At 43.6% G+C, this 25,764-nt stretch overlaps 1 protein-coding gene and 1 long non-coding RNA gene across 10 annotated transcripts in view; one reads left to right on the top strand and one right to left on the bottom strand.

The window, feature by feature from the left end:
* Window positions 1-3,074, top strand: part of C2H7orf78 (chromosome 2 C7orf78 homolog) — a 65,512-nt gene extending 62,438 nt beyond the window's left edge. For 7 of the 9 annotated variants that reach the window (XM_075922300.1, XM_006114523.4, XM_075922297.1 and 4 more), the window contains one exon: window positions 20-3,074. In XM_075922300.1, the coding sequence (XP_075778415.1) occupies window positions 20-37 (18 nt within the window). In that variant the 3' untranslated portion in view covers window positions 38-3,074. The remainder of the gene's footprint in view (window positions 1-19) is intronic. The other 2 variants (XM_075922301.1, XM_075922302.1) reach the window with 1 other exon arrangement.
* A 13,165-nt stretch (window positions 3,075-16,239) lies between these two features.
* On the bottom strand, window positions 16,240-17,625 carry LOC142826838 (uncharacterized). Its single transcript, XR_012901099.1, has 3 exons — window positions 17,422-17,625; window positions 17,232-17,303; window positions 16,240-16,766 (listed from the first exon to the last, which is right to left on the bottom strand). It is a non-coding gene; the product is annotated as an uncharacterized LOC142826838 (long non-coding RNA).
* Window positions 17,626-25,764: the final 8,139 nt, after the last annotated feature.

Here is a 25,764-nt window from a genome sequence, read left to right as displayed (position 1 = left end):
GAATGTTTTAATTTTATAGGCATGCCAGTCCAAATAGCAGGAAGAGGAAAAAGCAGTGCAGTGGATGTTCTCTAGCAGGATCCAAGTCAATGCCCCAAGTCCAGTCCTATGAAATGTATAAACGTCAGCAAACTTGGTGAAAGATACTAGTGGTGCTTCGCTGCATTTCTTGTATGTTCTGTTTTGTCAGATGTTAACTTTTTAAGAACTCCAAGCTGGAGTAACAAATGAGGGCATGATCCTGAGCTGATGTAAACCCTGAGGATCTGGAATATCTTTTGCATAATGTAGTAGGCATAACTTTAAGTTTATACCAGTAAAAAATGGAAACCTTACATCTACCACAGTTCTCCAAGGCTTTGACTCATATAATCTTTAAAAATGAACATGGGAACTCTCTCCCTTACAGCATTTTTATTCCTGAAGAAATGAAGTAGATAATGCTATGAATTTCTCATCCCTAAGAATAGCTCTTTATTTTTCTTTCCTCCTTGCCCCTCAATCTCTTCCCCTTCTTACTAACCCACATACCTCTACTATTTAATTCCTATACATCCACAAATCCCCCCTTCTCTCTGTCCAGACTCCCCCTTTTTCATTTCCCCAAGTTACTCTCCCTTTCCTCCTTCATTTTACTGAAGAAAGGGAAGAATAGAAGGAGATGAAGTAAGGGCACACCACAGTCCCTCTTCCTTTCTGTCAATGGCACACACCAGACTCACAAACAATAGTTGGTTTTTTTTCCTGAGTGCTGTAATACTTTGATCTAAGCCTGGATTTGGGTTTAGTGTGAGGGTGTGGGGTGGGGCTGGCAGCCTGTGGTACACAGGAGCTCAGACTAGATAATCTGGCCTTTAAACCCCCTGGCTGGCTCCTGATGAAAGCCAGAATGACCAATAGTAACTTACCTTCTGCAATCTTCTCCCAAGCAAAGTACTTGGGCTCAGTGCCCTAGATCAGTGTGGTCCCACAATCTCTTCCTCTCCTCACTCAGCCACATCACTCCACTCCCTGCCAGTGATGCAGCTGGAGGAGCAGAGCAAGCTGGGACCAAGTTGCTTCACTTTTTCCCACCATTACCAATGGGGGTGGCACCTGCTGTGAGCGCCAAGCCCTATCAGTGATTCATGGTATCACTGGGGAAGTGTACCACCTCCCTGTGTTGCTGCTAAAATTTTAATTTTGAAATGGCATGCCTCGTCATGTTCCCTCCCTGTTCCTCTGGATGGCCCTCAACCCCATCCCTCCACAAACACCAGTCACCTATGGCAGACTCTCCAGCTTGTTCCTCTCTATGCTCGGGGACTCTGGCCATGTCGGCTGCTAACTGGCCCCTTATCCCTCCTGCCCAGGGGCATTTCTGGGGGGGCGTCCCTTTCATGCCCCCACCATGTGGTTAGTCCCCGCTATGAATAACACTGTGTCAATAATAGCCACTTGTCATGTGCCCCATTTGAGCTGCTCTGGAGGCAGTGGTGTGTGGGAGTCTGTCTAAGCAGCCAGTATCTGTTCTTTGCTTACTCTTCCAAGGCTGAAGAACAGTGTAACTGCCCACAGTTACAAGTTACCACTTTGCTCTTTCTAAGCAAGCAACATGAAAGCATTCCACAGAAACATATTAAAACAATCAAGAACCTACATGTGCTAGTAAGGATAGCAGAGGTAACCCCAACTCCAGAGAGGGCTCTGGTCAGTGGTTAGGTTTTCAAACCCTGGCTAGGGGATTTGTTGTGGTCAAAGTTCATGATAGCAGTAAGTTCAGAACAGGTATCCCCTTGAATTTTTTGGGCCTCTTCTTTATATAATGTGAGCCTCTGATATTGTCCTCATGTAACTGCAGCTCAGCAGACAGGTTCTTTTCTCGGACAAAGCTTAAAAAGATTGAGGACACTGTTTCAAATAGTCTTATGAAGCTCTCCTCACTTCCCAGAGGTCTACATTAGGCATATATTTGACTGGAGATGTCATATACAATTCCACAGTAATACATAAACGTGTATTTTAATACAATGAACTTCTAAAACACTTAAACTTAATTCAACAAGTTTAATTTCTTTGTGGAAGAAATTTCTAGAAATTGCAGTATCTGTTACAGCAGCCACTTGCAGTGGGCTTCACTTCTGATTATCAACCTTGACTCAGAAAAAGACTGAAGTCATAAGTAGGCAATGCAGTGTGAACACACACCAATGATGATTTTATCTGAGAAAACTGTGTTCTGGATTGAATTGCACTTTCAGGCTGATGGCAATGCACATATGCTTTGGAAAGCGGGAGACCTTAATTTAACTCCCACCAATGGTACTCCCTTGTGCAATAATATCATAGCTCTTCATGTATGTCTTTCTCTGAAAGTCTCTCTCCAAATCTTCCCCAAGAAACTTCTGTGTTAACTGACCTTTTATATATTGAAAACCAACATCTGCCTTCATATATTACTGGCTAGAGAACAAATTCACTACATTTCCAGATCCTTGTCTGGTTTGAAATGTGAAGTTCATTGTTTAAGTCTCAAGGGCTGAATCTGGACCTCAAATGAACTATGTTCCAGGCATGTTTGGGATTTCTTTTCCTTGCTGTGTGCTGGAGAGGCACAATGCCTTTGTTTTGTTTTGTTTTAAAACACAGCAAACCAAAAAACCCCAACTTTGTACTGTTCTTACCCAGCAATACAAGTCCTGATTAAAAACTGCATCAGAAACTCAGAATTTGACCTTATGTTTGTGGATACACTAATAAAACAGCACTCATATACCACTTGGCAAATGTGAAATAAGGAAATAATACACAGTAATTGTGGTGTGCCTAGTATCCCTCCAGCACTATAATCAACAATCATTTACAGATGGGGAAACAGGCACCAATACATTTAATCACTTGCCAATGGCCACAGAAAACATCCATTTCACATCCTGAATTGGATGTCAGACTTGTGCTCAGTCCATTAAACCAGGGGGTAACAGCTTCCACAGGCCCCCGGGCAAAGTGTGGGGGGAGGCCTGCCCATGCCCTGGAAAAGGCTGGGACTGGGGCAGCCAGCCCTATGCACTGCACAGCATTATGTTAGGCTCCCTCCACAGCCCTCAGAGCCATGTGAAGTGTGCAGGGCAGCGCTCTGGCACTAATTTAAAGGACCCAGAGGGCTGGTCACTACCACTGCCACAGTAGCAGAGGCTGGGAATCTGGGCCCCTTTAAATCGCTAGGCCCTCAAGCAACTGCCCCATTTGCCCTTTCACACCTCATTGGTAGGCTTGCATTAAACCATAAGAACAGCCCTATGGTTGTTCAAACCAATGGTCCACCTAGCCTAGTATTCTCTCTTCCATCAGTGGCCAGTGCCAGATGGCCCAGAGCATGAGTTCCCAAACTGGGAGGTGTGCCTCATGAGGGGATGTGAAGAAATTCCAGGGGGCAGGGGCATGAGGCAACCCACTCCCCCAAGTTTTGCTGCTATTTTTGTTTTTCAACCCGGGTCAGTTCCTTTTTTTTTTTTTTGCTCAAATTTTGCTGCTATGGAGGTGTGCGAGGGTTTCTCAATAATCAAAAAGGGGGTGTGATGCCAAAAAGTTTGGGAACCACTGCCCCAGAGGGAATGAACAGAACAGGTAATCATCAAGTGATCCATCCGCTCTCACCCATTCTCAGCTTCTGGCAAACCATAGTGCTTCCTCTTAACATGTGTCTCATAACAGATACCCTAAGAAACAAGGTTGAGATTCTGAGGTTTGGACACCTATCTCTGTTACTTGCATGCTGCTAGGAGTCTGGGGTCAGCTAGGAGTCCCTAGATGGCAGCTGTCCCTTTCAATCACGTGGAGGTGGCATTTTAAAGGGGAAGCCCACCGCACAGCTGATCCGTGGATCAGCTGTGCGGTGGCAGCCTTAGGGTTTCAAAGTAGCAGCACTGTTGTGCGGTGCTGCTACTTTGAAGTACCCCTTCCCCCCTGCTTTTCTGCCTCTATCTTATAGTCAGCAAGGGAGGGATATCAACTAGTCAAAAGCCTAGTCTTTAACATCCTTAGTGCAGACATAGCCATAGAGTCTTCCACAGTTACAAGTGGCAAGATGAAGATAGAAGAATGTGCTGAGCTCTCATGTTCAGCAAAATGCAGAAAAAAAAGCATGATTTCCATAAGGGTTTCACCACAGCAGTCTGATACCCACAGGAAAACCACTCACTTACGCAAAGAACTGTCAGCTGCTAGTGCTGTCACTGAAACAGTCACTTTGTCCGTATATTCTATGCCTGAACCCACTCACAACACAAAAGATCCTGTGATTCTACTTCAAAGACGTGTGCCACTCAACCCTGAATCCCTCTCTACTGACATGCTTCACAACATTAATTAATTAAATTTAAAAAAGGGCACTATGTTTTGGTAGCAAGCACTGGCTAGAGTGTGTTGGTCTTATGACTTAACAATTGTTGGCACTGGAGATTCCAGCAAAATGTTTTAATCCTTTTCAAAGGCAACTGGTGAGGGGGGACCCAGGGAGCCACTAGCCATGTGGCCCCCCCTCCCATTTTATGGAAGGGCCAGGACAACCCCCTCCCACCCCAGATCCCACCTCTCTCCACCCTTCCTCTGCCCCCTCCCCACTCTTGCTCTGCCCTGTCCCACCTCTTCCCCACCCTTGCTCCACCCCCACCCCAACTGAGGCAGCCCGGGGGGAATAGCAGGGCTGCAGGTTCAGTGCCAGCAGCAGGGGTCTGCCCCCCCTCTACTCACCAGCAGTGGAGGGGGAAGTAGAGCAAGACTGCCTCACTCTGCTCTTCTGACCACATCACTCTGCTTCCCACCGGTAAGTGCGGTGACAGTACCACTCCTCCCCTGAGTGACATGCCTGGAGGAGTAGGGCAAGATGGAGCAACACTCCGCTTTTCTCACCAATGCCAGTGAGCGGTGGGTGAACTCTTGCTGCATGCACCAGGTCCCTCCTGCTAGTCTGTCCACCGGTGCTGGCTGTGCCCTTGCCCTCCCACCCAGTGTGAGGGGCACAGGACCCCGGTTGATCCCCCCCATGTGTTACCCCTGATCCTTTTCATTATTTTCACTCTGACTGAGCAATGCACTGTAAATAGGGTTACCAGGTGTCTGGTTTTGAACCAAACAGTCTGGTATTTGAACTTTCTGTCCGGGAAACAAATTGAGAAAATACCGGACATATAAATGGACGGTATGTACGGTATTTTCTAATTAAGTTTTTATTATTATCATGAGTATCAGTACATAGTTGAGCACTGCCGGGCTGGTAGACACGCTCATGCTGCATCAGCATGTCTACCAGCTAGGCAGTATGAAACTACACAGTAGAGAAGACGAAGGTGGGGGCGGGGCTGGGGTGGGATGGAATCCCCGGGGCCAGACTCACCCATGTGCCCCACCGGGGCTGTGCACGGGATGGGCAGCACCCAGGGATCTGCATGCGCTTGGGCCAGCCCTGCTCCCCGCCGGCTGGTTCTCCCCCCACTCCCCTTCCGGCCAGCCCTGGTCCCTGGCAGCTGGTTCCCCCCTGGCCAGCCCTGCTTCCTGCCGGCCGGTTCCCTCCTCCTCATCTCCTCTGGCTAGCCCCGCTTTCCTCCCGGTCGGTCCCCCACCCCAATCTGAGATCGTGTGTCCGGTATTTTTTTTAAACCATCTGGTACCCCTAACTGTAAATCTTACTGACAGTTATGCCCATGCTGAACTGCAATGAGCTGCAATGCAAACACCATTTTGCATACTGTAGGAAGAACAGCCAGTATCCATTACTTGTAAATCTCTTTGGAAATATAAAAGCTGGCTGGGAGTCACTCAGTCAATGACTGTCTTTCCATTGACTTCAGTGGGCTATGGAGTAGGCCCAGAGAAGATCATTTATTTCTTTGTTTTGTTTGGGACAGAACTTTTATTGTCCACAGGCTATAAATCTGAAATGGGTTGCATTTTCTGGTATTTTTACACAGTGCTTTTTATACACACTTCTGCACCCTTTTTATCCATACAAGTAGAGTAAATCTGAGAAGTGTTGGTTTGGGTCCTTTTAAAAGACGGAAGAAAAATAACTTCCATACACATTAATTAATTATACATGGAATGTTCTGAAACATGCCCTGAGACCAGAGTGCTGGGCAAGAATATGGGCAATTCTGTTTTCCAAGAAAACTCACTATGTCAAAGGAAAGATCAGCAGGCTCATGATCTATTCGTCCCACTTGACATGTAGATGGTACTTTCTGTACAGAGCTTAACATACTTCATGAATCTTTAACAACTTCATTCTAGAGACATTTCTATCACTATTCTAGAGACAGGAAGACAGAAGAGAGATTTTAAGGCCTCAGGCCATGAAAACATCTCTATTTAGGGCAGTCCTTACGCACATGAATCCATCCTAATCTGCCAGCCCTACCCCTTCCGCTTGCATGCCCCCCCCCCCCCAGCCAGCGGAACCCCAAGACTTCTCGCCTGAGGCATCGCCTCACTGCGATAGGAGCCCCTGAATGCTCCTCCTCCCCCACCAGAAGGGCCACTGCCCAGCTACTCCAATCTGCCCAGGGTCGCCCCAGCCCTAGGCTGTTGACAGGCCCACGCTTCAGGCTGCTGGCTGGAGCTGAGCCCCTGCCAGCTTCAGGGGAGATGGGGAGGGAAACGGGGCCTTGGGATAGAACATGAGCATGGCCATGGCCTGGATTAGGGGAGTCTTAGCCTGCCCTGGCCTTTGATACCAACTCCTCACAGCCTGTGCTTAGATGCTGTTCTAATCAGGGCTGGACTTAAGCATGTGTTTAAATGCTTCCTTGACTTAGGGAATATGGATCAGAGCCTCAACAATATTTAGGTACTTGACATCCATGGATTTCAATGGGTGGGAGATGCCTAAATATCTTTGAGGATCTGGGTCGAAGTGACTTGATCCAGATCACAGAATGTTGTGTCAAGGTCTAGATTAGAACTCAGGTGTCCTGACTCACAGCCCACATTTGATCCTATTTCACTGTGAGTAATTTTAAAACTAGTGAGTTGTCCTGTGGCACCTTAGGCTATGTCTACATTGCACATTTTTTTTTCAAAATAAGCTATTCCCGAATAGATTTCCAGAATAGCTTATTTTGAAATAGCATGACTACACACAAAATGTGCATCAAAATAGCGCTTAGCTATTTCTAAATAGAGCATCCACATTGATTGGACACTGAATCACATTTAAGGGCACCCAGAACTACTTCAGGCAGGGCATCAGGTCAGTAGTTACTTCATCTGGCTGCTGCTTGAGGCTATCTGAGGCTCATCATTAAAGGGACCCCCCTGGACAGCCGTTTCTTAGCTTTTCCTGCTTGCTTGCCTACTGAGGGACAGCAAAGCATTGCCTCTGTATGCTGTGGTTGCCCTGCTTTTAGACACCACAGCACTCTCTGCTATGGAGCTGGAGCTGCCTCTGCGCAGTTTTCAATTCTTGCAGCAAGTCATGCAACAGTTTCTACATGCAACCTCCCAGGCTCTGCAAGAACCCAACCCCCAGCCCATCTGGGAGACACTCCTTGTATCTCTGCAGGTGCGGCTCCTGCAGCTGGATCCCACCTGCCCTCCCCTGGGCATGTGCCCACCACATCTGGTGTCTGGACACCAGTGAAGACTGGTAGGACTGGATTATTTTGGAGTGGTGGGGAGACCAACAATGGCTCCAGAACTTTAGAATGAGGAAGGACACCTTTATGGAGCTCTGTGAGTGGCTCGCCCCTGCTCTGTGGTGACAAGACATGCACATGATACCTGCCAGCCCCCTCAAAAAGCTTGTCACCATCACCCTCTGGAAGCTTTCCACTACTGATCCATAGGGAACCATTTTGGTATGGGGAGATCGACCGTCAGGGCCCTGGTCATGCAGGTATGGCATTCTGAGGTTATTGTTCCAGGAGGGGAGTGGACTGAAGGAATAGGCTTCCCCAGGGAAAAGGGGGATGAGGGTGGGGGTGGTGCAAGCCCCCTCCCAGAAGGTTTTTTTTCATGCCCACCCTCACAAAGCCCTGCCAGGGGTTGGGGTGATTGGGGAGTTGCTCCTGGTAAGCATGGGGAAAGGGGGACCAGGAGAATGGACTGAAGGAACTCTTAGACACCCTGGCACCCTTGTGATTCTCTGTTTGTTTGTCTCCTTCTGCAGGTGGTCAGGACTATCAACACCACCCTGCTGCTCAGAGTCATCCACCTTGGAGATGTGGATGCCATCAACACCGGGTTTGCTGACTTGGGCTTCCCCAACTGTGAGGTAGGGCTATTGATGGAACCCACATCCCTATCCGGGCCTCTAACCACCGGGCATCTCTGTATATCAACCACAAGGGATTCTTTTCAATGATCCTGCCGGCCATGATGGACCACTGGGGCCAGTTCACTGTCATCCATGTCGGGTGGTCAGGGAAGGCGCACAACGCATGTGTGTTTAGGAACTCTAGCGTGATCCAGAAGCTTCATGCTGGAACTTTCTTCCCTGACCGCACCATCTGGGTCGGGGACATGGACATGCCTGTTTGCCTGGTGGGGGATGCAGCCTATCCCCTCCAGTCTTGACTCATGAAGCCATGCACTGGCCACCTCAACCCCTCCAGAGAACAGTACAATGCCAGGCTCAGCAGGGCCCGCATGATGGTCGAGAGTGCCTTCGGCCTTTTGAAGGTGTGTTTCAGATGCCTCCTCACCTGTCTGGACCTCGGGAAGCACAACATTCCACATGTGGTGGCTGTGTGTTGTGTGCTCCATAATGTGTGTGAGAGGAAGGGGGAGGCATTCCTATCACGGGTGGGGGGAGGCTGACCGCATAGGCTGGGCCTATGAACAGCAACACATTGTTGCCATCTGGCAGGCCCATCAGGGGGCCATGCACATCAGGGAGGCCCAGAGGGAGAACTTCTCCCCATGGGACCAGTGACACTCTCCCCTGGGCTGCCCCACTGGGGGTTTCTAATTCACCCCTCACTGCCTGTCCTCCAGTAACCACTTCCTCCTTCCCGTTCCCTGGTGACAAAATAAACCACATATTTGTTTTTGAAAAATTTGGGGTCAAAGAAACTGAGGAGAGAATGTGGAAAGAACCTGGGAGAAGGGAGGAGAGAGGGGGGAGGCAGGGGGGCTGAGAACCTTGGAGGATGAAGGAGGGAGCTGGAAGGTGGAAGGGTGGTTCAAGGCTGGGGCTGGGAGTGGCTCCTGGCTCCGCTGATCCCACCACCACAGGTGCAGAGGCCTAAGCATCCATGGCGGGGTGGGGAGGCTGTGGAGGGAGAAGTGGCAGGGGAGCAGGAGTGGAAGGAGGAACTACAGAAGGAGTGGAAGCAGAAGCTGGAGCAGGAGCTGGCATCGTACTCACTATGAGGGAGTGCACATCCACGCACAGAGAGCGGCCCTGCACCAGCAGCAACTTCCAGCTCTCACAACACAGCTGGGTGGCCTCCTGGAGCCTGCAGTCGATGGTCTGCTCCAGGAATCGGAATGGCACCCGGTGCTGTCTCTGGAACTCGTCCATGGGTCAGTGGGGCCTGTGATACCTCAGGTCTGGGAGGCTGTCCCGGGTGGTGTCGACTGACCCTCTCCCACAGTTGGTCCGGCTGTGGAGAATAAAGAAAGATGGTCAGTCATCCCAGGGAGCACTGTGCCTGAAGCCTAGCCCTCATCTGTGAGCCGAGAGTGACAGTTCTCAGCTCAGTCAAAGGCGATGTGCTTGGAGGAAGGGCACATGTGCTCCGGCCAGTGGGCCCAGATGTCCCTGGGAGTGGGTGCTATCCTGAGAGTGTGGGCAAGCAAGGAGTACCCAGATACTGCCCACCTCCTCCATCCCCTGTGTGAAAGGAAAGTGATGGCACTCACAGTATGTTCCTTCCCTGGACTCGGACGACGCCAGGGACATGTCCACAGGGAGAGGTTTTGGCTCCAGGGTCAGCTGATGCTGGCCTCGTCCGGTTCCTGCTCCTCCTCTTGCCCCCCCCCCCCAATCAGGATGCAGTCCAGGTCCTAGAAGTAAAGGCAGGTATGGGGTTCTGCCCTGGAGCGGGAGTTGGCCTCCCTGGTCCTAGCATATGCCTGGTGAAGCTTCTTAACCTTCATCCGCACTTGCTCTTGAGTGCAGATGTGCCCCTTGTTGGCCAGGCTGTAGGCTATCCGGCCATAGATGTCTGGTGTGGAGATCCTGGAGGTTGGTCTTGTCACCCCAAACCCCAATAAGGTCCAGGATCTCCGCACCAGACCAGGAAGGCATGAATCTTTTCGGCCCCTGGCAGGCTTCTGGGAGCTGTCTGACTGCTCCCTGGGAGCAGTGGAGCACTGGGTGGGAGCAGCAGACTGGCTCATTTTAGGGGCAAAGGGAGGCAGGTGCAGCTGCAGGGTGTCTCAGGGCTGTCAGGCCTCCTGCTAGCTACAAATTCTTTCTGTAGGGGCTACAGCTTTAAGGGCTCTGGGGGGGGGGGGGGGGGGATGGGAAGATAGAGTTTGGCTGAGCATGGACAGAGTGGCCAGCAGGACACCCTGGGAAGGGCTGGAGGCCCCCTATTTCGAAATACTTGCTTTTACCCTGTCTACACAGCCCCTATTCCAAACTATCTATTTTGGAATGGCGCTAATCCTCGTAGAATGAGGTTTACAGAAGCCAGAATAAGCCATTTGTTACTTCGAAATAATTTTGAAATAGCGGAATTGCTGTGTAGACGCTCGCATGGTTATTTCAGAATAATGGCCGTTATTCCGAAATAACTTGCTGTGTAGATACACCCATAGGGTATGTCTACACTACCCTACTAATTCGAACTAGGAAGGTAATGTAGGCATACCGCACTTGCAAATGAAACCCGGGATTTGAATTTCCCGGGCTTCATTTGCATAAGCCGGGCGCTACCATTTTTAAATCCCAGCTAGTTCGAACCCCGTGCCGCACGGCTACACGTGGCACAGAGTAGCTTGTTCGGATTAGGCTTCTAATCCGAACTAGCTGTACTCCTTGTGGAATGAGGAGGGCTTCATTTGCAAGTGCGGTATGCCTACATTACCCCGCTGGTTCGAACTAGCGGGGTAGTGTAGACATACCCTTAGAGATTAACAAAAATTTACAGTTTCATGAGCTTTCCTGGGCACAACTCACTTCTTCAGATGAGCTTGAGTTAGGGTAATTGTATTCTTTGTGCAGTATCAGTTTTCTCACCTAACCTATATCTAGGCTCATTTGAAAGAAATTTGCATTGTCTCTATCCCTCTCAACCATGTGATATTTAAAAATCAAAACACATGTAAAATTCCATTTTCTCTACCACTAGCTACCAACGTCAATGTGTTTGTTTTTCAACAGTTGTGTATTGGTTTTTGTCTGTTCCGTCCCAGAAGACATGCTGGCTGATCTCTCCAGCTTGTATCTCTGTCCTAGTACAGGAGAAGTGGCAGCCTGCATTAAATAACTGTCTTGGGCACAGCTAAGGTTGCAGTCTTCTCTCTTGAACAGTTCCAGGAAAGAACATGGGAGAATCATTGTGAGCACGACGGTCCAGATCCTCAAAAATATTTGTGTCTAACTTCCATTTATATCAATAGAAGTTACATACTTAAATACCTTTGGGGATCTGAGTTAACTAAACTAATCACCTGACAATTCAAGAAGCCGCCAAAGTTTGTAATTCATTATTTAATTTAGATGAAATAAAGAGCCAGTTCCTGATGATTAGGAATCCCGAGGACCTAATTTACCAAAATTTGCAATGCTGGTGCACAATTTAGTGCAGATTTTCTTGAACAGAGGACCAATATATGTGGCCTGCTTCAAATCAGCATTTACTCTGAGAGAATACTATTGTAATAAATGAATACATCGTTTCCAGTCACTACTCTAGAAATAGAAAGTGCCATTTGTGTCACTCTGCATTGTGCATTATGGTTGCTGTTGTTGTGAGCTTAACAATTAACTTATATCACTCTCAAGTATGCCAGATGCTTCCTGTAAGACAGGAAGGGAGATCCCTGCCTGTCAAAGGCCCACCTTGCACTGAGAATCGCAAGTATGGGGCAGAGCTCAAGGCAGGGTTGAGGCCTGAAAGAGAAATGCCTTAGGCCTGAGCCTTCTTTCACTTGCACATGTTTTACGCTATGTAACAACATGGCTTTCAGTGGAGCTACTTTATCAGAGATGAGAACTAGGCCTTTTAATAAGATCCTCAGATGTAGGGCAAACAGAAGGTCTTGGAAATACTCCTGATTAATGTAACACTTCTACGCTGCAGAGGACCTGTGCTGGACCTTCTTGACACATGAAGATTTATAAACAGACAAGTGCGGGGTAAGTTACAATAACACTAATTCTTCCTACTTGGAAAAACATGGCAAGAAAATGCCTGCCATGTAGTCTGTACTAAAATTGTACTCTGTCCAAGGCATCTTGGTTGTCTGCTTCTCTTGACTTTTCTTAACTGATCATCTTTCACTTTCTAAATGGAAACTGCAGCAGTTTCTTCTCAGTCTGCATCCTTGTTTAGCTCAAGATAATTATATCTGAGCAATTGTTATATACTTTGTTTCCTTTCTTTGGAAATGGTGAGGCACACAAAAATCCCAGGGCACACTGTGGAAAGTTAATCGCAGTGCAGTAAACAGATACATTCTGGGGCATATTTTTCCAAAGAGGAAAAGCCTCCTGTTGATAGTTATACACCTTTAATAGTCAAGCATAATTAGAACCAGACAAAGCCAAAGAGTTGTTTTTTTCGATTAAGGAAATGCACTGAGCTACTGAAGGAGACCAAATAAAAGGGAAATCCATAATCTGATTTATCTTAAAAGTACCAAGAAGATAGATACACTATCCATTGAACACTTCTTTAGCAACTGGCTGATATCGTATACATAAAACATGAGGGTCGATTCATATTTGAATGGGGAGAAGTTGTGTAACAATTTATGTTTCCATTAACTCCTTTTTTGCATCATAGTGGGTATGTCTAGACTACATGGCTCCGTCGACAGAGCCATGTAAACTAGTTTATCCGGCATAGTCAAAGAAGTGGGGATTTAAATAAGCCCCGCTTCATTAAAATAAACACGGTCACTGCACTGTGTCGACGATCAGCTGATCCGGCACAGCGCAGCAGTCTAGATGCGGCTCTGTCGGCTGGGGAAGCCTCTGCCGACTGATCCTGTAAACCTCGTTTCACGAGGCATAAGGGATCAGTTGGCAAAGGCTTCCCCAGCCGACAGATCCGTGTCTAGACTGCCACGCTATGCCGGATCAGCTGATCGTCGGCACAGTGTGGTGGCCATGTTTATTTTAATGAAGCGAGGATTATTTAAATCCCCGCTTCTTTAACTATGCCGGGTAAACTAGTTTACCTGGCTCCGTCAATGGAGCCATGTAGTCTAGACATACCTAGTCAGTGGACGAACTTCCACTGAATTCAATAAAAATTAGATCAGTCCCTAGTGTGTTAGCTCCATCCCTTGGGCAGGGACACATTCCATCATCATGGTGCTGTGTTGTAGTCTAAGTGTTGTACAAAGATACTATATAAATCTGAGAAGTGTATTTATTGAATTTTTGGGCTTCTATTTTTATCACCTCATTGTCACTGTACAGGAGCATAATGAGCATTGTAAGAGCTGGCACCACCAATCCCAGTGATAGGGGGGATTTGACTCTTTAAGGCAGGGGAGTACTGGGAAATGTAGTCCTAGAGGGATGTCAGTAATTTCTGCCATTCTGTGTTAAATAAGCATGGAGCTCAGTTTAAAAATGGTTTGGTTGGAGGTAAAATGTAGAGGTGGTTGCTTTGCAGTGCCAAGGCAAGAGGGCTTGAGGAATGGAGGCTGGAGAGGGCCCTATAGGGGTTAAGAGGTAGGATGCAGAAAGACTTCTGGAATGGATGACACGAGGGGAAAAAAGGGCCCCAGAAGAAGAGTGCAAGGTGTGTTCAGGCATGAGCTGACATTTGCATTTTCCCAAGACATGGCCTCTGGTGAGGGTGAAAGTGAATTCTTTTTCTCTACCCCTGAGCAAACAGGTCAATGAGCTGCTGAGCAAGGGAAAGGAGCTATGGTTACTACTCAGTGCAGAAAGGGGATAACTAGACTACTGTAGCCAGGAGCAGGCACAAAGAGGAGCTGCAATCTGAGGAGGATGCACCCTGTGATGACAGGAGTGAAGAACTGCTGATGGCTGGGAGACTGTTTGATGGTGTTGGGCTTTTGTTTAACGCTGAAAGGGCTGAACACTTTAGGCTTTTGACCAGAGAGTTATAACCTTGTGGAAGACTGACATTGGGTGTAACCCTCCTGTCAGGTGGATCCAGCAGCAACTTGGGCCGGGTTCAATATCTCGGGGTTCCTTTCCATTGATACAAGATAGAACTGACTCAAGCCTCCACACAGTAACCTGGAAATTCATACGCGACCCCTGGGAGCCTCGAGAGGCAATACTTCCCTACTTGCAAACACAGAGTCTGAGTGTTGAAAAGAAGCTTTTAATAAAAGAAAGGAAGTAACTTGGCATTAATTTGGGAAAACACAACAAGGTTCATAATAAACATAAACCAAGAGGTAAAATCCCACTCCACTTAAGTTGGGCAATGCCCTTTTCCTCTCAGGTTCTTAAGTCCAGCAGTGTAAATGTTCTCTACATGCGCAAATCCTTCTCTGCGCGCCACTCACAGTTGCTGCCCTTGGTTAATGCAGACCCAGAGTTTAGAAGTGCATCTGCAGAGTTCATCTCCCACCCTCAGTGAGGTGAGGTAAAGAGGCATCTTACTTGCCCTGCTGGCTGCTCATCATGCCTCTGTGCAGCTGCCCTCCTGGTTGCTTGTTGGCTGCTCCTGCTAGCTGTCTGCATGAAGCAGTCTCTCTGATTAGAAGCATGGTCTTGCTCCAGGTAATTTCATCTCTTTTGGTTTCACCTTTATGACAGAAGCACAGTCCTACCACAAATGACTTCAGCTCCAATGGAGCAATTTAAAAATAACAAAGGTGACTCCTAATGAAGCCTATTTAACTCTGTTCTTGGAACATTGGCGAGAAACAGGTTGAACCAGTCTTACAGCAGACCCTTGAGGCATACAGCCTACTGTTTGGGAGTCCTGCTAGACTGCTAGAGTCTGATATTGGAGCCCTTCTCCATCCAATGTTCTTTAAACTAAGGACAGGTTAAGCGCAGTCTGTCTTTTCTGCATTCCCACAATAATTACAAGCATTGGTGGCCAATTTCACAATTCCTGCCTTTAGCACTAACATTATTTGTGACCTAACACCAGCCAAATGGATTACAGTGAGCAAAAACATCACTCTTTCAGCTGAATATCTAGCAAATCTAAGCAAATAGGCAAAAACTATATTTACATAGACACACTGAGGGTCTCTCCCCCTTTCCAGCGGGCTGTCAGGGAACATTCATACAGATGCTGCTTACAGGGGGAAAATGAGGTGCAGGTATGCGATTGTAACTGTGGGTTAGTCCATTGCTTACATCCATAAAAGATTAATTCTGGTGCCTACATACAGTGGTGGTAGGGAACAGTGTGTTTATATCTGCTGCTGGAAAAGCCTTCACATCAGGGCTGTGCCCAGAAAAGCAGGAAACACTCCAGCAGGTATGTCCTTATATTAATGAATTCTGATATTTATACCTGCTGGCTGGTTATCAGTATATACAGTGAAATAGACAGGGAACAAAGGAGTTTGCTGAAAAGACACATTTATGTCCCAGAGGGTGTGTCTTCCTTAGGAAATTAGGTTGTGTTAGCACGTCAGCTTAAAGAGATATAAGTATTAACATGATGCTAACTGTGACCTTGCAGCTAGTACAGATAGGGTTTTAACATCTTATCAGGTTGTCCTGGGTAAACTGTGGTTCTAGTAAAATATATCTACAAGCAGTGACAGAGTTAAACTTGAGAGTCCCCTACTGCAAGGTCATGTGTTACATAATGTTTCCCGTAATGTTTATGTTTTGATACTTAATTCTGGTACAGGGGCCTAATGTAGGATGGATTCATTTTGGATACACAAATCAAAGTAAGTCCCTGTAACATGTCCATTTGTCTGATAAAATGCACTAGATGGCTTTTACAGTTAATGTGATATATCCTGGTGTCCTCATTTGTCATTTAAGCCTGTGAAATAAACTTGAAAAGAATTTTATTTTGATAACATGCCTTTCAACCTCAGAGCATGTTCCCTATACTTCTGAGGGTCACTGGCAGTCAGAAAAGGGACAGGAAAAATGTGCCTTTTTCCACTAAATGTGTTTATCAGTATCTGGAAACAGGAACCAATCCCAAGCTTTGATTTAAAATAGACCTTCCTCTATGTTAAAGTGTTTTCCTTGACCATATCCTATCAATAGGCTTGAAAGAATTAGATTTTTATCGGTAAATGTCAATTTCACTATACATAACCAAGCAAAGGAAAAAGTATTTCTATTGAAGATAATCAAAGTTTACAGATAAGCCAAATCAGAAAATGCTGCTGGAGACCTTATTCGAGTTTGATTTAAAACTATTTAATTTGTATATTTTTACATGTGATGTTGACAATTTGGATCTGAATGGTTATAAAGCTTTAACTTTTAGTCTCAATGTTTTCTGTCATTTGATGAACTATTATTCATTATTTCTAACAACTGTGAAAACTTTAAATCAATCACATTTTTAAAAAGAATCGTTGTCCATCAAAATGATAAAATAAATAAATAAAAATTGACTTCTGCCAAACCAGACTATCAAGAGAGATTTGCTTCAAGTGTTACTCCTAGACGCTTTAGAGAATTCCAAAGAGCTCTGTAAAAGAAAAAAACAAATGAACCAACAAAACCAAACAAACTAACAAACAAACCCTCTATTTCTCCCTCAAAGAGACAGAAGGTGCAGTTTCTTCTAAATTATATTTCTTAGCCTGAAAGTTAACATTCATTTCCAGGCTAACATTAAACATAATAGTTCATGACTCATAAATATATTTTAAAAACAGTATATTTAAATGTAGTTAGAAACCATTTTGAACTCCATTCCTTGAAGATGGCAAAAAATACAGTAGTATTTTAGTCAAACAAATGTGAATCTCTTAACTAGTTTTTTTAAAATGCTGGGTGTAAGAATTCTGATGTCTTGAGCAAACTGGAAAATGTTCAATCCCATATTCACCCACATACACCATTGTTTCTCAGTAATTTCTGTCTACAATCCAGCCTCTGTAGATGAAGTTGATGCTGGTTTTATAGAAATTTACTGCACTGAACTACTTACATCACTGGAGTCTGGTGTAAAACCGTATGCAAGTTATTACTCAGTCCTTATTATTTGTGTTTCTAGAGAGATCTGCAAAAATGTAAGGAAAAAAAAGCTTCTAAATTTCAGAAAGGTCACATTAAAGTTAAGAACGTCCTAGTTCTGAGGTCACTTACATAATTATTGTCCAGAAAATAAAATCTCTCACCTGCTAGTGTCTCTCATCATGCCATATGCTTTTTCTGGTTTATTTTTTCACCTACAATGATGGAATGTATACATTGTGCTAAGTACAATTCTCAGTGGAACAAAAACTCTAAAGTTTCCATGAATTACTACAAAGTAGAAGGTTCTATAATGTAAACTGTCATCTCTAATTTATTTTAAAATTCATACAAATGTTGCAAGGGTTAAAAAGAACAGATCAAAGACAATGGAGAAAAGCCAAGTATAAAATTAAATACAACAAAACCAAAAGTTCATTGAAATGATTTTTATTTATTAAAGTGAAAATCGCTGGACTCTCCTAGCAAAGACCTAGCTATGTGTTTAAAGGACCAGGTACACCATTACACACTAAGGCTATGTCTACACTGCCCTCTCTTGTGCAAAAAATATGCAAATGAGGCAAAGTGTGGAATATCCCCAGGCCTCATTTCCATAATTAATTAGGCTCCGTTTTTGCACAAGAGCCATTCTTCCTGAAAAAAGCGGAAGAATGGCTTTTGCACAAGAGGAGGGTTTTGTGCAAAAAAGAGCTGTGTAGACAGCTCCTTTTTGCGCAAAAGCCTCTTGCACAAAAATACAGCCTCATTAATTATGTAAATGAGGCACTGCGATATGCTACACTTTGCTTCGTTTGCATTTTGTGCAAGAGAGGGCAGTGCAGACATAGCCCCCCTATAGTTGCTCTGTGTCTTTCTGATAATGCAAAACAGTTGACCACCTACTTCAGGTGTCCAGTTAAACTAAGCTTACAGTTGCTTTGCATCACCAAACCATAGTGGTGAATCGGGGCTCTGAAATATTTTTTTTCTTTTTGAAACTGACCCTTCTTTTAACGTGCAGGCAAGTTTGGTTCTTGTATCAGTGCCTATGATAGTAGGTGAAACATATACTTAATACCCTGGCATTCAAAAATGTGCAGACCACTGCAATAGCCCCTTCATCCAGAAGGATCCCAAAACACTTCACCGTAAGTAAATGGATTAAGTCCAGCTATTACTGAAATGTAACCACCTCTAGGGAGCATCAAAGCAGGAGTCTGAAAAAAGGAAATGAAGAACAGTAGCTCTACTTAAAATTGAAGAGCAGTGTTGGCATCTGCAATGGCTATTAACACTGACATGAAGTAGTGTTTCCCAGCACTTTGGGCTACTGTTGAAGTAAGAAATCTGATACTGTTTCTTTCATAATAAAGGAATTAGACTCCTATTTTTCAGTAAACTCATAATTAGCTAGTGCTACTCTCCAACATCTTGCCATTTTATAACATAGTGCTGAATCCCAGCTTACTGTTGAGTATGGCTAATAATTTATTTTTAAAAAACAATAAATGGTCTGGTAGCACTTTGTAGACTAACAAAACATTCAGATGATATCATGAGCTTTCGTGGGCACAGCCCACTTCTTCTGAGTGTTTTGTTGGTCTATATGAAGTGCTACCAGACCATTTGTTGTTTTTTTCCGTACAGACTAACTCTGCTACCCCCTGAAGCTATTTATTTTTAATAATTTGAAAAAAGCTTTAAGAGAAAGGGAACTAGACAAGAGAACTTATCATTGTGATTTCCTTACAGCAAAACTAGATACAATTAGAATATTTTTCTGTAATTGTCTCTTTAATGCCACGGTGTGGCTATATCTCAAGAACGACAGTGCTGCTGGTTGGAAACAGGAGAGTGCATGAGTTGTGGCAGACTATGAAGCAAGCTACTTAATGATGGCTGAAAACTTTTTGTTGGGAAATAGGAGTTTGTTTAAAATTATTTTTTTTTATAGAAAAAAATGTTTTTTCATTAACAAAAAATAAAAAACGAGTAGGAAAAACTGATGATTCCAAGTTAAAATTTTTGTTAAAAAATTAAAATAGAGCAATTCCCCATTCTGGAGTACTATTTTCCAAATTTTGTCAGTTGGGAAAATAGTTAGAGAGTGTTTGGAAAGTGTGAGAAAATTTGCTTTTCATATTTTTTTTATTGTTTTAATTGAACAGTTAAAGGAATGAACACTGAAGTGTTCTTCTCTTTCTCATATGTTCTCCTACCCCTTTTCCAGCTGAGAGAAAGTAAAAATAAAGGTATCTCCAAACTTTAAATAAAGTATTTTAGTTTTTAAAAAACCTAAATTTCATGAAGTCTAAATGAACTTCCTTTTGTTGGTTGATTGGCTTTTAAAACAAATTAACAAATTCAAAATATTTGTATTAAAAATTATAAAGGGGAAATTTTACTAACCGGAAATTTTATCATGGAAGAAGAAATCTCATTTTCTAAGGTGGTCTACAGCTCCCGAGGTGACAGCATTAGTTTATGCTAAATTGGTTAATTTGCATGCCAGTAATAAAAGTTCCGTGGAACAGAACTTCTCTTAATAATGTTCTGAGATTCACTGTCACTGATGCTTTAAAACTTATTATGGATGGAGAAGATTGCTACCTTTTTCATATTTAATGTTTGCATCATTATCAGGACAGAGTAAAGGTTGGTTTAATGGATAGTTGATTTATGAATATGATAGATGTTGCATTGAATGAGTCTAGAGGAGGACTGTACTTTCTATAAATTAGTGTTGATTGGTGAGTCTTGTAGTGTGTTTGCCAGAACTTCATTTCCTAGGGTTTTGGTAGTTCAGTCTAATTTTTATAAGTATGCGTGTTGAAGAAATAATGTTTATAAATAGCACAGCAGTGTGACAGTTTCCCCTTCTTTACTTTGTAAAGACTCAGACCAGTAGAAAGAGAAATAAACAAATCTCTGTAAAGCCATACATATAGATAGAAATGGGGAACTCAGCAGTACACCACCACTTCTCAGTTCTAAAAATAAAACGAGGAGTGTGGAACGAGGTGTAACGGTAGTTTGAATTAGCCTAATTCGAACTACCTACTCCATGCTGCGTGTAGCCGTGGGCACGGAGTCCGAACTACCGGGGATTTAAAAATGGCGGCGCCCGGCAAGATGCAAATGAAGCCCGGTATATTTAAATCCCGGGCTTCATTTGCAACTTCGATTGACTCATTAACCACCCTAGTTCGAACTAGGGTGGTAGTGTAGACATACCCCCAGTTACTAAAGATCAGTCTCTTACTTACTCTCTTGTCTGTTGCATCCTTATTACTCTGACTGGAAAATAAGGCCTCAAGTGACCCTTTAGCCAAGAAATGAAGGGGAAGGGATGACCTACAATATTGGGCCAGATCCTCAGTAGATGTACATTATTTTAGCTCCACTGACTTCAATTCAAATATGCTGAATCACACTAGCTAATTATCTGGCCTAGTGCCCTGAATCTTTCTCAGATCAGACTACTTAATTTTCCATTTTCCTTTATTTCCTGCCTTTACTCCATGCTTTGTGATAAGAAACATGATCTCATTGTAGGCTTGATCTTCCTTGTGGCACAGATCTCCAACCTTTTGCCAAATAACTTTTGACAGTGGTGTCCAAACGCAAGCAAGCAAACTCCAGTCCCGCTTGAGTGATTTCGGTGAATTTTTGTCAAACTAGCTACAGTTATCACCATGCTTAGTTAGTATCAGGACAGACAACAGAGTTGGAAACCTATATTTGTCCATGAATATTTCCTGTTAGCTAACGCCTTATGACCATGCAATGAAAGACTCTATCATAACACATAAAAGCAAGGGAGGTGATATGCTGGGAGGAGAACATTGACGAAGGCAAATGTCTCGGATTCCTTATCTCTGCTCTCTTGTGGTTTTAAATATTGGTATTAACATGCAACTAAGCTCATTTGTATTGGCTGGGTTGGACATGAAATTGTAATTTATTAATCAAACTGTTAATGTAGGTATAAAATACTCCAGAGGTAAAACCAACCCATACCAAAACAATTCCACGGACCAGGAGGAAACTGTATAAAAAGGCATTGCTCTACCATATTAAATTCCTGACGCTTAATTTCTCTCACTATGGCATTAAAATGTTTTACCAAGCTGTCTAGACTTAGATTAAAACTGACAAATAGTTTATTAGTGTCAATAGTGACAACTGACATTTTTCAAAGATGTAATATAAGATTATGGATAGTTTTGTTTCTCAAACTTCAAAGAATTGTATATACAGATTAAGGATCAAATTCACATTTCATTAAATGCAAACTAGCTCTTTATATAACAATTTTCACCAGTTGATCTCAAAGTGCTTTACAAATGAAGTCAGTATCATTAGCTACATTTTACAGATTAGAGAATTTACACTGACAAAAGTGACTTGCCCAAGGTCACTTACCAAGGCAGTGGCAGGGTTAGGACCGTCATTCTAGCATGCTGTCTGCTGGGCTGCAATATCCCTAGTGCACATCACTAAAGTCTTTGATCATTGCATTGTGGAGGAGAGTTGCTCTTTTATACTAGTGAAATCCAGCGTAACTCTGTTGTCTTTACCTTTGATCTACAGCAGTGTAACAAGCACAGAAATTGGCTTTAGGTTGGATTTTGGCCAAGTTCATGCCTTTTACGTATTTACTCAGTGTGAAGCAAACTGTAAGGTGTTACCATTGCTCAAAATGGGAAGAAAAAAGAGGAAGCTCATGCAGTCCCATAGTTTAGGCTTGGACTGTGGAGCAGAGTGACATGGGAATGTGGTAAGCTGGCAATGAGCCCTCTGCAAACCCTTGTGTGACCCCTTTCTTAATTCCTCTTTTTCTCACCTTGTTCAGTGAAAAAAACAACAGCTACCTATCAAAACAAAGCTTGAGGTGCATTGATGGAAGAATTCTTCTGTCATCCAAGCTGTGTTTACAACAGGAGTTAGGTCAACCTAATGGCAGTGCTTAGGGAATGAAATTGTTCATATCCCTGAGCAACCATAGCTAGGTCAATCTAATTTTTAAGCGTAAATCTCACTTTTCTCTCCAGCAAGCCTGAATGGACTTTCCTAGGTAAATTTGAAAACAGGAATGAAACTGCTAATGAGTAAACTGAGCATGATGTGACCCATAGTTTCTGGAAATCAAAAGCTACTTAAATTATATGACCTTCCATATCGTTGGTGGCATGAATTGTCAAACAACTATTTTTCTTTTGGGGAATAGATGTTTAGATCAAAATAGAAAGCACTAAGCAAGTGCATATTGAAGATTAAAATGTAAAATTTCTGCTAACTTTACCTTAATGACTAGTCCAAATATAATCCCTGTAATTTAAAGATGGACACTTGATCCAAAATATAATTTCATCTGTTGGGAGCTTTAAGCCTGTTTCAAAATATAAATGCTTTAGGGTTAGGGCTAAATACAACTAATTTTAACAAAGCCAATGTTCAGTTTTGCAAAAAGAAGACTGTGAATTAGATTTAAGTGTGCGAAGAGAAGTAGCACGAGGTTCTGGATTTAGATGTTAACTCGGATATAAATGGACAAGAGTTAGAAATCTTTGGGGATCATTCTGGGACTAAAACTACAATCAAATGATCGGAGGTAGACTGCAAAAGGTCTTCTAGGAAGACTGAAAATAATAGTGGATATAGAATTTGGACTGTGGGGCAGGTAATCAAATAAATATACATGGCACTGAGCTAAAAGTACTAATGGTTCCTTTATTAATAAACCAATAAACAGCTAATTATCTGGTATTTGAACTTGCTAAGGCAAATTTGTGTAAATGAACTAAAGGTCAAATTCTGCCAGCCTAAGCAGTACCTTACTATATGGGTAGTTCTCATTGATTTCTGTCTTAAATAAATCAGTTAAAACAGCATTAGTATATTTAACTTTGTTTATGTATGTTGTACGGGAACAAGCACATTGTCATTGTTCACCAAACCAATAACCTTACTGACATCAGTGGTGCTACACACATACATCTGAGCACAAAATATGACCTGTCATTTGAAAATTTTAAATAAACAGATCAGTTTGAATAGAAAGATGTAACATTTGATTTCCACTGCAGGGTTTTTGCGCAAGAAGCCTTTTGCGGAAGAGTTCTTGCACAAAAACGTCTCATGCAAAAGCGTGTCCAGACCTCAAAGAGTATCGCAAAAGCAATGTGCTTTTGCACAAGAGAGCGTCTACACTTCATGGATGCTCTTGTGCAAGAAAGCTCTGATGGCCATTCATAGAATGGTCATCAGAGCACCTGTGATTTTTGCAATAGGGGTTTTTTGCACAAAAACCCCTCTGGAGCATCCACACCTGCCTTTTTGCACAAGAGCTGTAGCAAAAAAAGGAGTTATTCCTCATGGGGAGAGGAATAACTGTACTGCAAAATGCCTTCTCTTCTGCCGATTTACTTGCGCAAAAGTGCAGTTGAGGTGTGGACACTCCACCGGGTTTTGCACAAAAACTGCCATTTTTGTGCAAAAACATTTTAGTGTAGATATAACCATAAAGAGTACATTTATTAAGTTGAGAATGATACCAAGCTGGGAGGGGTTGCAGGTGCTTTGGAGGATATGGTCATAATGAAAAATGATCTGGACAAACTGGAAAAATGATCTGAGGTAAATAGGATGAAGTTTAATAAGGACAAATGCAAAGTACTCCTCTTAGGAAGGAATAGTCAGTTTCACAAATACAGAATGGGAAGCGACTGTCTAGGAAGGAGTACGGCAAAAAGAGATCTAGGGGTCATAGTGGGCCACCAGTTAAACATGAGTGAATAGTGTAACACTTGCAAAAAAAGCAAACATCATTCTGGGATACATTAACAGGAGTGTTGTGCTCAAGACACAAGAAGTCATTGTTCTGCTCTACACTGTGCTGATTAGGCCTCAGCTGGGGTATTGTGTCCAGTTCTGAACACCATATTTCAAGAAAGATGTGGAAAAACTGGGGAAGGTCCAGAGAAGAGCAACAAAAATGATTAAAGTTCTAGAAAACATGAGCTATGAGGGAAGACTGAAAGAACTGGGCTTGTTTTGTTTAGAAAAGAGAAGACTAAGAGGGGATATGATAGCTGTTTTCCGGTATCTAAAACGGTGCTACAAGGAGAAGGGAGAAAAAAATGTTCTCCTTGGCCTCTAATATTTGGACAAGAAGCAATGGGCTAAAATTGCAGCAAAGGAGGTTTGGGTTGGACATTAGGAAAACCTTCCTGTCAAGGTGGTTAAAAACTGGAATAAATTGCCTAGGGAGGTGGTGGAATCACCATCACTGGAGATATTTAAGAGTTGGTTGGATAGACTTCTATCAGGGATGATCTAGATGGTGCTTGGTCTTGCTGTGATGGCAGGGGACTAGACTCGATGACCTCTGGAGGTCCCTTCCAGTTCTAATGTTCTATGATTTTGGGTGGCTGATGGTCCATTGACTGCAAATTGAGGGGAGGAGGGGTGAGTAAGGCTGTAAGAACTGTGTTTGTTTAGTCTGGAAGACTGAGAGGGGAATTGATAACAGCTTTCAAATATCTAAAAAGTAGTTATGAGGAGGAAGGAGAAGAATATTCTCCTTAATGTTTGATGATAGGCCAAGAAGCAATTGGCTTAAATTGTTGCAAGGAAGCTTTAGGTTGGATGTTAGGAAAAACTTCCTAATTGTCAGGGTAGTTAAACATTGGGATAAATTGCCTAAGGAGGTTGTGGAATCTCCATCATTGGAGATTTTTAAGTACAGGTTAGACAAACATCTGTCAGGGATGGTCTGGATGGTGTTTGGTCCTGCCACAAGTGCAGGATACTGGACTTGATGATCTCTTGAGGTTCTTTCCAGTTCTGGTATTCTATGATTCTATTATAAATATCACAAGCCAATGCTAAGGTTTAGAAGTGAACAAAAGTATTTTGCTGGGGAAAAGCACATTTGGGAACATATATGGGAGCGGTATAACGGTTTCCCTTTTCTCATGAACTAGTTTGTGGATGGGAGAGTTAAAAACCCAAGAGAGGAATGGACAGTAAAAGAAAGTGTTTTAGAGCTTGGTGTACCTTGTAACTAGTTCTTGGGGAGGTAATCATGGGCAAGCCGCTATCCTAGGCAGGGGAAGGCACTGCCTTCCCAAATTGCCAGCCCTACTTTTACCAACCACCCACGGCATTAATCACTATCATCTAAGGGTTCTAACTTCATTAAAAGAGTGTTGGATTAAAAGACAGTGTGACCTCACCTCATTCATTCAGGCTCTGGCTACATTACAAGGTATGGTTGACATAAGTTATATTGGTGTAAAACTGCAGAAATTTGCATTTCACTCAGTTGCATGAATATTTGATTGCTTGCATCAGCACTGTGTGTATGTAATGCCAAGCGGTAGAATCAAACCTGAGACCTCTGGAGCTTGGTACATGAGCCCCTAACTGCTTAAGCTAAAAAAACCCTCTCTAATAGCTAAGCCATGGGTGGTTGGTGCAGCTAGGGCTAGGGGAGGCAG

Source organism: Pelodiscus sinensis, chromosome 2, assembly GCF_049634645.1.
Source record: "Pelodiscus sinensis isolate JC-2024 chromosome 2, ASM4963464v1, whole genome shotgun sequence".
NCBI classification, from domain to species: Eukaryota; Metazoa; Chordata; order Testudines; family Trionychidae; genus Pelodiscus; species Pelodiscus sinensis.
This window is presented reverse-complemented; position numbering and strand designations above follow the sequence as displayed.